General features: G+C 46.7%; 1 protein-coding gene across 2 annotated transcripts in view; it reads left to right on the forward strand.

The window, feature by feature from the left end:
• Positions 1-14,053, forward strand: part of CABLES1 (Cdk5 and Abl enzyme substrate 1) — a 110,528-nt gene that overhangs the window by 36,040 nt on the left and 60,435 nt on the right. For both annotated transcript variants that reach the window (XM_047793915.1, XM_047793916.1), the window contains exon 2: positions 6,725-6,796. In XM_047793915.1, the coding sequence (XP_047649871.1) occupies positions 6,725-6,796 (72 nt within the window). The remainder of the gene's footprint in view (positions 1-6,724; positions 6,797-14,053) is intronic.

Consider the following 14,053-nt stretch of genomic DNA (forward strand, 5'->3'; position numbering starts at 1 on the left):
ATGCCATAAGTGCAGCCAAAAAGAAAAAATAAAATAAAAAATAAGGAATGACCTGATGGAGAGGGTGTTTTGGAAGATCCGCAGGCCGTGGTGGGAACCTGGGGCGTGAAAACCTGGTCAGTTCTTAAATCCTGCCAACAAGTCTGTCTCTGCACAGCCCTCAACGCTAAGATGACCTCACACCTGGGTTTTCTAGGATTTAGCCAGTCTGATGAGAACCTTGAAACAAAAGTAGACTCAAGGAAGCCGAGGGCCTCCGTATTCTCTGTATTCTCCATAAATATTTGGAGTTGCTTTCTTGACACGTCTGTACACATGTAGAAACAAGGACTAAATATGTTTACAAATAACTGAAATGTATCCTGCAACTAGCCCTGCAGTGTTACAGGTATTTTGTTTTCTTCCCCCTTTGTGTTAATTTCTTTCACAACTAGAACTATTTTATCTGTTTATCCTCTATCTTCCTAATCATAAATTTAAACTCCACGAGGGAGGGACACTGTTTATCTTATCTCTGTGGTATCTCAGCATCCGGCCTACTGCTTGATATTTGATAGACCATTCATAAATAAATGTGTGCAAAAATAGGAAGAAAATGTCTGAATATTTTTTCATTTTTTAAGTTTTATTGAAGTATAGTTGATTTACAATGTTGCAATAATTTCTGCTGTGCCACGGGGTGATTCAGTTTTATATGTACACACATCTATTTTCTTTCAGGTTCTTTTCCCACAGAGATTATCACAGAATATTGGGTAGAGTTCTCTGTGCTATACAGCAGGTCCGCATTTGCCAGTCATTCGATAGACCTCAGTGTGCATATGCCAATCCCAAACCCCCAGTCCATTCCCCCCACCCCCAAACCTGTCCCCTTTGGTGATCATAAGGTTTTCAAAGTCTGTGAGTCTGTTTCTGTTCTGCAAGTAAGTTCATTTGTATCCTCTTTTAGTTCCAAATATAAGTGATTTTTTTTTTTCATATAGAAACAAATCCATTTGAACAAGCGGATTGGCAACTCTTGGCATATTGGTTTCAGTTTGATTTCTTGCCTGATTCATCAGCTGGAGGCTCTCAAATGTAGCGGAACTCAGAATCATTTCTAAGCATTTTGTCTGTTTCTTGATCTAAGCAGCCTTTCTTTTCTTAAAGAGGATCTGTTTTCCTTCCTTTTCAAGGAAGACTCCGCTGACCTGCTGAGAGCTATGTCCATCCTTATCTTCAGGCTGAAGCCAGGGCCGTTTTTGCTTTAAGACTCTGTAGCTTCTGTGAAGAGGTGACAGCTGACTTTTCTCTCTTCATCTGTGAACACATATGTGTTGGTGTAAAAACAGTTTGCTTTTTCAGGGAACGCAATCTGATTTGACATCTGCTGCAGGGACATCTGGAATGTTGGCTTTAGACTTTGTCAAATCATGACCAAAGTTATCGTAACTTAATTGCTGAAGCAGGAGGTCAAGCTCCCGGTGCTGTGGCCTCAAGAAGTTGAAGCTGTGTCAGAGAACTGAAGGAAAGAAGAGGGGGATGCTGGAGATGCATTTGACTTTGAGAGAGCCTGGCATTTGAAACCCAGCATTTTCACAAAAGATGTTATCAAGGAGAGGTTGGATATCTAGAGGTTCTTCTCTTTAGGGCTTTTTGAAGTAGTAGGCTCCCACTCGTACTCTGTATTTATGTCTACAAGTAGGTGTGGAAGTAGGAACGAGTCTTTTTTTTTTTTGTCTTTTTTGCTATTTTTTGGGCCACTCCCACGGCATATGGAGATTCCCAGGCTAGGGGACCAATCGAAGCTGTAACCACCGGCCTATGCCAGAGCCACAGCAACGCGGGATCCGAGCCGCGTCTGCAACCTACACCACAGCTCACGGCAACGCCGGATCGTTAACCCACTGAGCAAGGGCAGGGACCGAACCCGCAACCTCATGGCTCCTAGTCGGATTCGTTAACCACTGCGCCACGACGGGAACTCCGGAGCGAGTCTTAAAGGACAGACACCAAACTCTGAGAGGATGCTCTCTGGGCCCTGGGGTTTCCCTGTCATTTCCTCAGTTTCTACTTCAGATGTTTCCTGATTTGAATTTTTTTACAGTCACCAAAGCATGGGGTAAAAAAAAATCCATTTGGAAAAATGAATGTGTAATAAACTCAAGCAGAGGAAATCCATTTTAAACGGATCTCATCTTCAGGGAGTGTGCGTTGTGGCTCAGTGGGCTATGAGCCTGACTAGTATCCACAAGGATGCAGGTTCAATCCCTGGCCTTGCTCAGTGGGTTAAGGAGCCTATGTTGCCATGAGTTTCCAGTGTAGGTCGCACACACAGCTCAGTTCTGGCGTTGCTGTGGCTGCGGTGTAAGCCGGCTGCTGCAGCTCTGATTCGACCCCTAGCCTGAGAACTTCCATATGCTGTAGGCGTGGCCCTAAAAAGCAAAAACAAATATGTAAATAAATAAACAGATCATGGCTGCTACGTGTGAACGGCTCAGCTGTGCTGGGGGCAGGGTCCCTTCTACCCCCCGATCTCCCACCCTCAGGATAAGGGTCTCCTCTCTCCACTACTTTTTGCTGTCGTGGGGTGTAGGGAAGCTTTCTGAGGATGATTTCTGGACTTCTGGTGATCAGACTGGAACCTTGTCTATGAAACAGAGAGGGCCCTATAATAATTGCTCATAGAAAAGCCTTGAGTGGAAGGTTGGGCGCTCGCTGGGAAAAATCCCCAAACACCCACCTGCGGGTGATGGAGCTCATTAGTTTATTCAGCCGGCCTTGATCCCTTGATCGAGAACCTGCTGTTTGCTGAGCACACTCCATCCCTGCGGCCATGGCTACGCAGGTGAAGAGGGCACAGTCCCTCCCTGAGCAGCTCGCTGGCTGGAGGGTTGAGTTTTGTCTGCGGGAGGGAGGGAGGTGGTCCGTGGGAGAAAGACCCAAGTGACAGAGCAAATAAATTACAAGTGTGTGGTTGTCTCGTGACTATGGGAAGGTGTTATTTTTATGGTTGGAGGTTTGGTTTGGGGTTTGGGGGTCATGACAACTGTCTGAGAGGACCTGCAGTAATTATGACCTCAGCTTGCCCATCTCTGTGTAATTGAGGGGCCTTTGGTGCCCTCATTTCCCTCACTAGTGAACAGGTAACCCTGCCATCCCTGGCCTGACGCCCCTTCCATGGGGAGAACCAGAGCCATAGAGCTAAATTACCTTTTATGAGGACAGTGATGCTTGGCCCAGATGGTCAGGCAGGGCCCGTTCTTACTCTCAAAGCTTGTGTTTTTCTCCCAGAGATTTTTTGATGTTCCCTGGGTGCAGCCAGGGTGGAGAGCATTGCTCCAACCTGATTTTCTTTTTGACAGCGGTGTTTCAGCCGAGGGTCATCTTCCTCGTCCCGTGTTCCTAACTCACAGGCCAAGCTGTCCCCTTTGGTGCCTGCTGCCTGACGGATTTCAAGCCAAGTTGCTGCCCCAGGGCACCCCATGAGGTGATTGTCCTAGACCAACTCGTGCAGCTGGACCCTGGATGAACCTGCCCTGGCCTCTCTGGTCAGCAGGGACATCAGTGAGCTCAGAGTCCAGCTTCGGGGAGACTCTGCTGACATAACTACCACGGTGACCAGTTTGGGTCCCAGAAGCACTTGGTGATGTGTGCTGATTACCATTAGCCGTAATCATAAATGGATTCATTTGGTCCAAGTAGGTGTATCCAGATGGGAAATCATCATGAATTAGCCTCTCCTTGCCTTGGCACACTCCAGCATTCGAAGGGTAATATATTTTTTTTAACTTTTTAAATTTTTTTTGTTTTTAGGGCCCAGGCTAGGGATCTAATAGGATTACAGCTGCCGACCTATGTCACAGCTCATGGCAATGCCGATCCTTAACCCACTGAGCAAGGCCAGGGATCAAACCCACAACCTCATGGTTCCTAGTCAGATTCATTTCCACTGCGCCACAATGGGAACTCCTCAAAGGGTAGTATTCTAAAATGAGTCTGGGGGCTTTGGGGAAGGTGACTTGCAAATGCCCATTGAATGTGAACCACATTGGCCTCAGAAGTATCTGTGGCCGGTGTGGAGAGGCCCAAATTGTAATTGTCACAGAAGGTGGGGAACCCGAAAGTCTGAGGACTCAGTCTTCTATTTGGTGATGTCAGCGCTTAATGCTTGGGTTCTTACTGCATGTCTGCTTGGTTAATAAGGGGGCATGCTCTTTTGGTCCAAGGCTAAGTATTCCTCATCAGTCATTAAAATACGCAGAGACCTCTGCTTGTTAGCTGCGCCTGATGGTAAGGAGTCTGCACAGTAATGCACTTGGTTTAGGAGGCAGATTGCAAGATGAAAAGTGTCTGGTGAAGGTTGGCCACCTGCCCTTAGGCTTCCCTTCCATAGCGAGCTTTCTGAGGATAGAAGGCAAGGGACGGGGCGGGGGGGGGGGTGTTAACCACGTGGTTTGGAAGGGTTTAGCAGGGTGTCAGGGGCAGAGATGAGCTACCTGCCCCGCCCCGGGGCATGTCCTCAGGACAGGAAGGGCAGCATCACATCTTCATTTTCCTAGTGCCCAGTGACCATTTCTCTACAGTGATCCATGGTAGTTGTTTCCAAGCTCTATATGTGCATCCCAAGGAATATATTGCTTTATTTTCTTCAGGAGGAAGAGAAGTGCATCTGCTGAATTTAAAGGAACAGGTGGGCCTTTGGGTTTTGGATTCTTTTCCCTTTAAGGAATCCAGGCCTTAAGTGCCTCTGTGTGAGAGAGAGAATCTACACCTGTTCAACTCATGAAGAGAATATTAAATGTACTGGCTTTTAAAAAAACAAATCCTAGGCGTTCCTGTTGTGTCTCAGCCCATTAAGAACCCAACTAGTGTCCATGAGGATGCGGGTTCGATCCCTGGCCTTGCTCAGTGGGTTAAGGATCCAACGTTGATTCAAGGTCACAGATGTGGCTCGAATCCAGCATTGCTGTGGCTATGGTATAGACCAGCAGCTGCAGCTTCAGTTGAGCACCTATCCTGGGAACTTCCATATGCCACAGGTACAGCCCTAAATAGAAAAAAAAAAAATTTAATTAAAAAAAGCACAGGAGTTCCCATCGTGGCACAGTGGTTAACGAATCTGACTAGGAATCGTGAGGTTGCAGGTTTGATCCCTGGCCTCGCTCAGTGGGTCAAGGATCCAGCATTGCCGTGAGCTGTGGTGTAGGTTACAGATGCAGCTCGGATCCTGCGTTGCTGTGGCTCTGGCATAGGCCGGTGGTTACAGCTCTGATTCGACCCCTAGCCTGGGAACCTCCATATGCCGTGGTTGCGGCCCAAGAAAAGACCGAAAAAAAAAAAAAAAAGCGCAAACAAATCCTAGCACTGACAGGGGACCTGCACAGGCAGGTCCTGCTTTCTAATGAATTGGCCACCTCTCAAATCCCTACTTATAAAATCAGTTCCCCACCCCCTGAGGTAAGACCGGTATCTCCCCATAGCTCTTGCCTCCAGACTGGCTGATGGTTGGAAATCTAGCAACATTATGGAAATGGAACTTCAGTGTTAAATTCATTGCAGAGTGAAACTACAGATCTTGCAAAAGGTCTGGCATGTCATGAGGACACTGAAGGTGATACAACTCTTGGTTCTTGATTGTGGACAAACGAGGGTCATTGGAGAGAAAAGCAGGGATGTGTATGCTGAGTATTTTAGAAAGGACTGGAATATCAAAAGAGGAAGATAGGCTCTGAGAAAATCAATGAAGCCCTCAAGTAGTTTGCAAAAATGACCTTTCTGATTGTCTTATTAAAAATAAAGCATGAAGCAAAAAGGTTATCAGTGCAGATGGTCAGAAAGACTACACACAGGAGCAAAAAACGTTCATTTTTTAGAACATGGTTTTCATTGCATATTCTTGACCTAAATGTTGTCAAATGAATGCAAAATAGGCATATCTTTCTAATTTTAGTCTCATTTTTCCAAGATAAAGGCTTGGATTTTTTTTTTTTTCTTATCCACTCCAACTCCTCAGCCAATTCATTTGCAATGAAATGATGGTCCTTGTTCAAAGAGATCAACTGTAAATTTACCAAGAACCACCCCATGTGGTCCCTGTATCAGATTTTCTTAATTAACTAGGAACTATTCATATTTCAATCTGGCAAAAGAAACTAGAGTAAGGAGGTTTTAGCAGGTGGTTTTCAATTCTTCAGCAGCTGGGAAGAGTTCATGTTTTGCCTAATTGTGCCCTGATATATATTCTCACTGGTCTCTAAGAAACTCTCCCAGGGGAATAATGTCTTCCTTGTTTCTAGCTCCTTTTGAAATCATGGTCCTCTAGAGACTGTACATGTTTTATGGTCTCCTAATAATTTTTAGATTGTATTTAATAGGGTTTTCAAATTTAGTATTTATCAGCTCACCTGGTTCAGATCACTGATATCTGAATACTTAACCATATTAGCGAGTGCTCTAGAAAAAGTGCAAAAGAGGAAGCCGCAGGATAAAAAGCCTCCGTCACTCTCCTGATCATCACCAAACAGCCCTAGGACCGGGGAGAAAACTCAGGATTCAGCAAAAGGCAAGATGGGCTTGGGGTTCAGAATACTGGCTGGGAATATGGCAGCCTCTTAAAGACACCTTTTGTCTGATTTTTGATCAGATGGTCTTTATTTTTTAGAACAGCTTTAGATTTACAGAAATGACTGATCCATTTCCACAATACAGTTTTAACTCCTAGACTTCTTCCCTCTCTCTGCAGACGTCGTCTCATCTCCCAGAGATCGTCCTTGGAGACCCTGGAAGACATTGAGGAGAACGCCCCTCTACGGAGGTAAGTTTTGGGATTGCATTTATGTGGATGTGAATGGCCTGCAATACAAGGTGCAACCAAAAGTTTGATTTTTTTTTATAAGTTCTTGATCTACAAAATTAAATTTTAAGAATGATGATCTGGGAATTCCCTCTGTGGCTCAGAGCTAACAAACTCCACTATTATCCATGAGGACTAGGGTTCCATCCCTGGCCCTGTTTGGTGGGTTAAGGCTCCAGCATTGCCATGAGCTGTGGTGTAGGTTGAATATGTGGCTAGGATCCTGAGTTGCTGTGGCTGTGGAGGAGGCTAGTGGTATAGCTCCAGTTGGACCCCTAGCCTGGGGACCTCCATATGCCAAAGGTGCAGCCCTAAAAAGACAAAAAAAAAAAAGTAAATAAATAAAAACAATGATCTGCTCTCTCCAACCTCGGTTTGGAAACTCCAACCCTCTGAAACATTAGAACTAGGATACTATGAAATCCCAATCATGTATCAGAATAACCCGGTTTGCATGTGAATTCAAGTGCTATTACCCTTGCATTTTAAAACTGCTGCTTGGAGTTCTCAGCGTGGCGCAGTGGTTAACGAACCTGACTAGGAACCATGAGGTTGCGGGTTCGATCCCTGGCCTCGCTCAGTGGGTTAAGGATCTGGCGTTGCCATGAGCTGTGGTGTAGATCAAAGATGTGGCTAAGATCCTGCGTTGCTCTCACTCTAGTGTAGGCCAGCAGCTATAGCTCCAATTAGACCCCTAGCCTGGGAACCTCCACATGCTGCAGGTGCCCAAGAAAAGACAAAAAACAAAAACAAAAAACAAACAAACAAAACAAAACCCCTGCTTCTTGATGAAGAAGCAGCAGCATTGCCCCTGCCTTCCCTCGGTGGTGACACAGTCAGTATAGCCCCTCACTTCATTAGCAGATGCCTGCAATGTTCCTCCAGCACTAGTTGCTGGAAAACTCAATTAGAACAGCCAGGAGTTCTCCTTTGGGGCTGAAAGCAGTCCATTTCTCCCTCTGGGTTAGAAAAGTGCTTTCAAGGCATCTTTTTGGGGTGACCGCAATTGCTGAGCTGGGTGGTGCCTCTCGCTGCATTTCTCATTCCTCTAATCCTGCACCTCCGTCTCCCTGGCATCTTCCTTAGTCCTCACTGCAGCCCCAGCCGGACTTGCCAATGTGAGGACTCCTCCCCATGACTTCACAGGGATGTATGGCAGGCTGCAGGGGGCACCAAGGGAGGGCCTCTCATCCCTTCGCACCAGCTTCTCTGGGAACCCACATCTGCACCCCTGGTGCTTTGACCGCTGGCCAGCCCTCGCCAGTGCCTGGGCTCTCTCTTTGAGCCTTGGAGGGTGCTGATGTGGAGGGAGGCATCTTGTCCTGGAGCCAGCACCTTCCCAGCCTGGAGCTTCACCCCTAGGTCACAGGTCATGGCCACAGAGCACCTGGATGAAGGGTGGAGCATAGAGACGCCTGCTATCTGCTCGAAAGCATCAGTGACTGTGCATCTGGTCACCGATCTCATTTCAAAGAGACTGTCGGGGGAGTTCCCTTTGTGGCTCAGCGGGTAACAAACCAGACTAGGATCCATGACGATGTGGGTTTGATCCCTGGCCTCTCTCAGTGGGTTAAGGATCCAGCATTGCCGTGAGCTGTGGTATAGGTTGCAGACTCGACCTGGATCCAGCATTGCTGTGGCTGTGGCGTAGACCAGCGACTGTAACTCCGATTTGAGCCCTAACCTGGGAACTTCCATATACCGAGGGTGCGGGCCTAAAAAGCAAGCAAGCAAACAAACAAACAAAAACCAAAGAGGCAGTCAAGGCCAGAGGGTCCAATTTCCATTTCTGAAGTGTTGAAAATGGCCATAGCCTCTGGGACCATCTTAGGCTGCGTGGTGTGTGGCTGTGTGGTCCACGTAGCCCGGGTGCAAGTGCAGTTCTAACAGCCCCTAAATAATCAGCGATTATGGGAGAGAAACGTGCTCATGTGGCACAGAGTGGCTTTGGCACTTAAACACAATTGAGGCCCATCAGGGAACAGATCTGCAAAGACCGTGGTGTTTGGAGAGTCTGGGAGGGGCCATGGTCATTGAAGCAGTGTGGTAGCTGTGACCAAGGAAACCAGGTTTAAAAAAAATGTTACCGCCTCAGGGATTCCAGGTGGTGAAGGGGGGCCGGAGGAGGAGCTGGGTGCTGTGTTCCTGGTCAAGTGCCCGATCACCCCTGTGCCCTCCTCTCGGTTATCCACCCAGGCTGGTCCTCTGCCCTCTACCCTTCAGCCCAAATGAGCAGAGAGAAAAACAACTTATCTGTCTTGACCATAGCTTTATCTGACCCCTACTTAGAGAACACTCTACTTAATTTCCAACAAATCTCATGTAAACTTAAAGTTTAAAAAAGAAGTCAGGGAGTTCCTGCTGTGGCACAGTGGGATCAGTGGTGTCTCTGCAGCACCAGGACACAGGTTCAGTCCCTGGCCCAGGACATTGGGTTGAAGGATCTGGCATTGCCACAGGTGCAGCATAGGTCAAAACAGTGGCTCAGATTCAGTTCCTGGCCTGAAAACTCCATGTGCTGCGGGGCCAAAAAAAGAAGTCAGGAATCAAGGGAGTTGAGCAGTTGAAGAAGTCTTCATTTTCCTTAATGAGCTTTTTCTTACTAAAAAATTGTGATACTTTAAAAAACTCGAAAAAAAATTTATGATACTGCAGAAGAAACACACTCACAAAACAAGCTTATGGTTACCTAAGGGGAAAGGGGGTGGGGAGGAATAAATTAGGAATTTGGGGAACTACTGTATATGAAATAAACAACAGGGAGTTTCCATCATGGCTCAGTGATAACGACCCCGACTAGTATCCATGAGGGTGAGGGTTCGATCCCTAGCCTTACTCAGTGAGTTAAGGATCCGCCGTCCCATGAGCGGTGGTGTAGGTTGCAGATGTGCTCAGATCCTGAGTTGCTGTGGCTGTGGTGTAGGCCAGCAGCTGTAGCTCTGATTTGACTCCTGGACTAGGAACTTCCATGTGCCACGGGTGTGGTCCTAAAAAAAATAAAAGAAAAAAATAAACAAGGAGTTCCTGTCGTGGTGCAGTGGTTAACGAATCTGACTAGGAACCATAAGGTTGCAGTGGGTTAAGGATCCGGTGTTGCCGTGAGCTGTGGTGTAGGTCACAGACGCAGCTCGGATCCCACATTGCTGTGGCTCTGGCGTAGGCCGGTGGCCACAGCTCCGATTAGACCCCTAGCCTGGGAACCTCCATATGCCACAGGAGTGGCGCTAGAAAAGGCAAAAAAAGGCTAAATAAATAAATAAAAATTTAAAAAATAAAATAAACAACAAGGTCCTGCTGCATAGCACAAGGAACTATATTCAATATCCTGTAATACATTAAATCATAATGAAACAGAATATGCGTGTGTAGACATGTATAGTGGGATCATCTGGCTGTACGCCAGAAACGACCACAATGTTGTAAATCGACTCTACTTTCATAAAAATCCTGATATTTACTTAGAAACGAACTTTCCTAAGGAATAAAAGTAGCAGAAGGGGTGTTGGTTTGGGAGTCAGGGGACTTGAATTCTTGGCCTCATTCTTCTACCTGGTTCCGTGGCTTTGGAAATTCACTTCCCTGTTCTGGGGCCTTGGTTTTCCCACCTGTAGGGTGGGAGGGGCAAATCAGCTGATCTCTGAGGTCTTTTCAGCTCCCCAGTTCTGTGAATTGAATATACCATCATGACACCGAAGTGTGTTGTGAACTGTGGGAGCGGAAGACTATTAGCCCAACTTGCTTTTAAACGCAGCACATAGAACATACTGCTCCAAGGCATCTATTAAAAACCTTTTGCATAATTAAGTGTATCCTGTAATCAGTGCTAACAGGAAAGAGCTAATCTTTCATTAAATTAGTTTTTAATTTAATTCTATCCTAATTTAATTTTGCGTCACTGAAAATGTATGGCTTTAAATGGATATTTACACGTTAGTGCAGGCAGCTTTGAAATGAATTCCTCCTTTGCTTAACCTGCCACAACCTGAGTGCTTAGCCTTTCCAGTTTCCTTGGCAATTGTTGCTAATGCCACAGTTCTCTTAAAGCGTTTCTTAGATGGAGGTGGTGGTAGCCAAATGCTTTAAAAAAATGCAGCACAGGGAGTTCCCGTCATGGCACAGTGGTTAACCAATCCGACTAGGAACCATGAGGTTGCGGGTTCTATCCCTGGCCTTGCTCAGTGGGTTAAGGATCCAGCGTTGCCATGAGCTGTGGTGTAGGTCGCAGACGCAGCTCGGATCTGGTGTTTCTGTGGCTGTGGTGTAGGCCGGCAGCAACAGCTCCGCTTAGACCCCTAGCCTGGGAACCTCCATATGCCATGGGTGCGGCCCTAGAAAAGACAAAAAGACAAAATAAACAAAAAGTGCAGGACAACAAACAGCTTGCTGTTGTTGCAGTTAGTATCGGGTGCTGATAATGAAATAAAGCTCCTCCGTTATCTTTTGTAAAGTCTTTTCTCTTGCACATCACACTTTGTAAGTTAGTTTCTGTGTGTCCACCTTGAACTCGCAGAAATGAGCATTTGCAGTGCGAGGGTTTTACACTGGGGAGTTTTCCACTTTGCCTGGTGGTTACCTGGTATCCTAGAAGTTAAAGACATAGGATGTCTCTGTTTGGTGTCCAGAAAAACCTCAGTTAAGCTGCAGCAAATGTGGCAGCTGTCACCACCTGCTGCCCCAGTTTCCAGCATGTCTGGGTGGATGGGTGCGCGCTGCTGTACCATTAAGTAATTACTGGTGCCTACAGCCACCTGTGCCCCTTTTGCCGACTTCCGGTTTCAGCAGCAGGTTGGGAGATTTTGTGCCCAAACCAGAGGGCAACAGCACCTCTCTCTGCAGGTATGGAGGCAGGGAACAGCTCAGGATCATAGGAAGTTATCCTCACAGTCTAACTCTTGGCCCATGACCCTCAGACTGGCAGACCCAGGAAGCTCTGCAGTTGGGGGGAAGTGGGGTGAGGGTGTGAAGACACTTCTGAACACTTGGCCCTGTCCAGAAACCAGTGGAAACCACACCTTCATGCCTTTAAAGTTTCTCCTCTCTCCAGTGACTGCATATTTCTAGAACCTTCTACTATATTGGGGACCTTAGGTGGTCTGCAGTCTGGAGGTAGACCTGAGGCAGTTTGGGATGCTGGGTCTGCTTGCAGAGAGCTGCCCCCAAAAGGCAGAGTGAGGCTGTATCCCCTTGGACCCCAAGAAGGCTAAATCTGGGTTTAGAAGCTTCAAGCGGGGGAAGGGGATTGGTGGGTGCTGTTCTCTATTCAAACCCTTTCTGAGGTCCCCAGGAAGCATCTATGAAATGTCCTCAGGCAGGGCTCTATTTAAAACCAAGGATTCAGGGTCCTTAATAAGTGCTGCAGGTTTAAAAACAGAGGAGGCAGAAGTTCCCATCATGGCTCAGTGGAAACAAATCGACTAGCATCCATGAGGACACAGGTTGGATCCCTGGCCTTGCTCCGTGGGTTAAGGATCCAGTGTTACCATGAGCCGTGGTGTAGGTTGCAGATGTGGCTTGGATCTGGCGTAGGCCAGTGGCTGTAGCGTCGATTAGACCCCCTAGCCTGGCAACCTCCGTATGCCATTGGTGTGGCCCTAAAAAGACCAAAAAAAAAAAAAAGAGAGAGAGAGAAAGAGAATAGAGGAGGCAAATAGTAACAAAATTTGCATCCTTTTTAGTCAAAGCTCTTAATGATCACAACATTTGAAACACGTGTGTGAATACTTACATGTGGGGAGTTCCTGTTGTGGCTCAGAGGGTTAAGAACCCAACTAGTATCCATGAGGATTCAGGTTCAACACCCGGCCTTGCTCAGTGGGTTAAAGATATGGTATTGCTGCAAGCTGTGATGGAGTCATAGATGTGGCTCGGATCTGGCGTTGCTATGGCTGTGGTGTAGGTCCAAAGCTACATCTCCAGTTCGACCCCTAGCATGGGAACCTCCATATGCTGCATGTGCGGCCCTAAAAAGCAAAAAAAAAAATTAGCATTCTCTGGGAAAAAGCTTCTAGGATGACTGGCTCTTTCTAAAGGGTAGGTGAGGGGGTTGGGGGCAGGGGATGTACACCCTGAGGTCTAGACCAGGGCTAGCCCCCAATTTCCCTTGAGTGGGAGGCCTTTGTGAAGGGTGAAGATTGGAGTTGCCAGGCAGGTCTGTGATGCTGCCCATTCCTTAATCCTTTGCCCCCAATTTGCCCCACACCCAGCCTGCCCTCAGCTGTACCTCCTCGTTGAGTTAATCTTGTTACTCTCTTACCTGAAGCCTCAAAATTCAGAACTGATTGAATTCAAGTGATGGCCCTGCCCAGACCTCAGTGTGGCTTTGGGAAGCCAGGGACTCCTTCTCAAGAACTCACTCTCTGAAGCATCAGGCTTCAGGCATCCACATCCACTGGCAGGAACCAGCCCTTGGGGGTTCGTGGCCAGAAAGGTTTAAGTAAACAAAAAATGTAAGTAGCAGAAACCCAGGTGGAAAAGTGCTTGCTCCCTTTCTCAAGACAAGACCAAACTTCAGATTCTCATTTGTTGGGATTTTTGCTTTTTCCTAGTTGTGATTGCCTGTGTTTTTCTTAGAATTGGCCAGATAATTCTGAGAAATATATACACAAATAAGATCTTTTCAGCCTGTAACCTGTTTAGTCCTCCTATAGTGCAAGTGTATGTCAAATATTCTAGGAAAAATTAATTTGAATCCAAGTCATTTTTTTTTCTTTTTTGGCCTCCCCACAGCATATGGAGTTCCTAGGCCAAGGATCAGATTTGAGCTTCAGTTGCAACCTATGACTTTGCCATCATAGGTTGCAGCTGTGACTTTGCCGGATCCTTAACCTGCTGTGCCTGGCCACAGACTGAACCCGAGTCCTGGTGCTGCAGAGATGCCACTGATCCCATTGGAGTTCCCGTCATGGCTTAGTGGTTAACGAATCTGACTAGGAACCATGACGTTGTGGGTTCAATCCCTGGCCTCGTTCAATGGGTTAAGGATCCGGCGCTGCCATGAGCTGTGGTGTAGGTTGAAGACATGGCTCAGATCTGGCATTGCTGTGGCTGTGGCGTAGGCTGACAGCTACAGCTCCGATTAGACCCCTAGCCTGGGAACTTCCATATGCCGCAGGTACGGCCCTAGAAAAGACAAAATAATAATAATAATAATAAATAAATTTTTAAAAATAAAATAAAATTTATCTTTAAAAAAAAGAAGACAAAGACAGCCATTAGCTG

Source organism: Phacochoerus africanus, chromosome 8 (genome assembly GCF_016906955.1).
Source record: "Phacochoerus africanus isolate WHEZ1 chromosome 8, ROS_Pafr_v1, whole genome shotgun sequence".
NCBI classification, from domain to species: domain Eukaryota; kingdom Metazoa; phylum Chordata; class Mammalia; order Artiodactyla; family Suidae; genus Phacochoerus; species Phacochoerus africanus.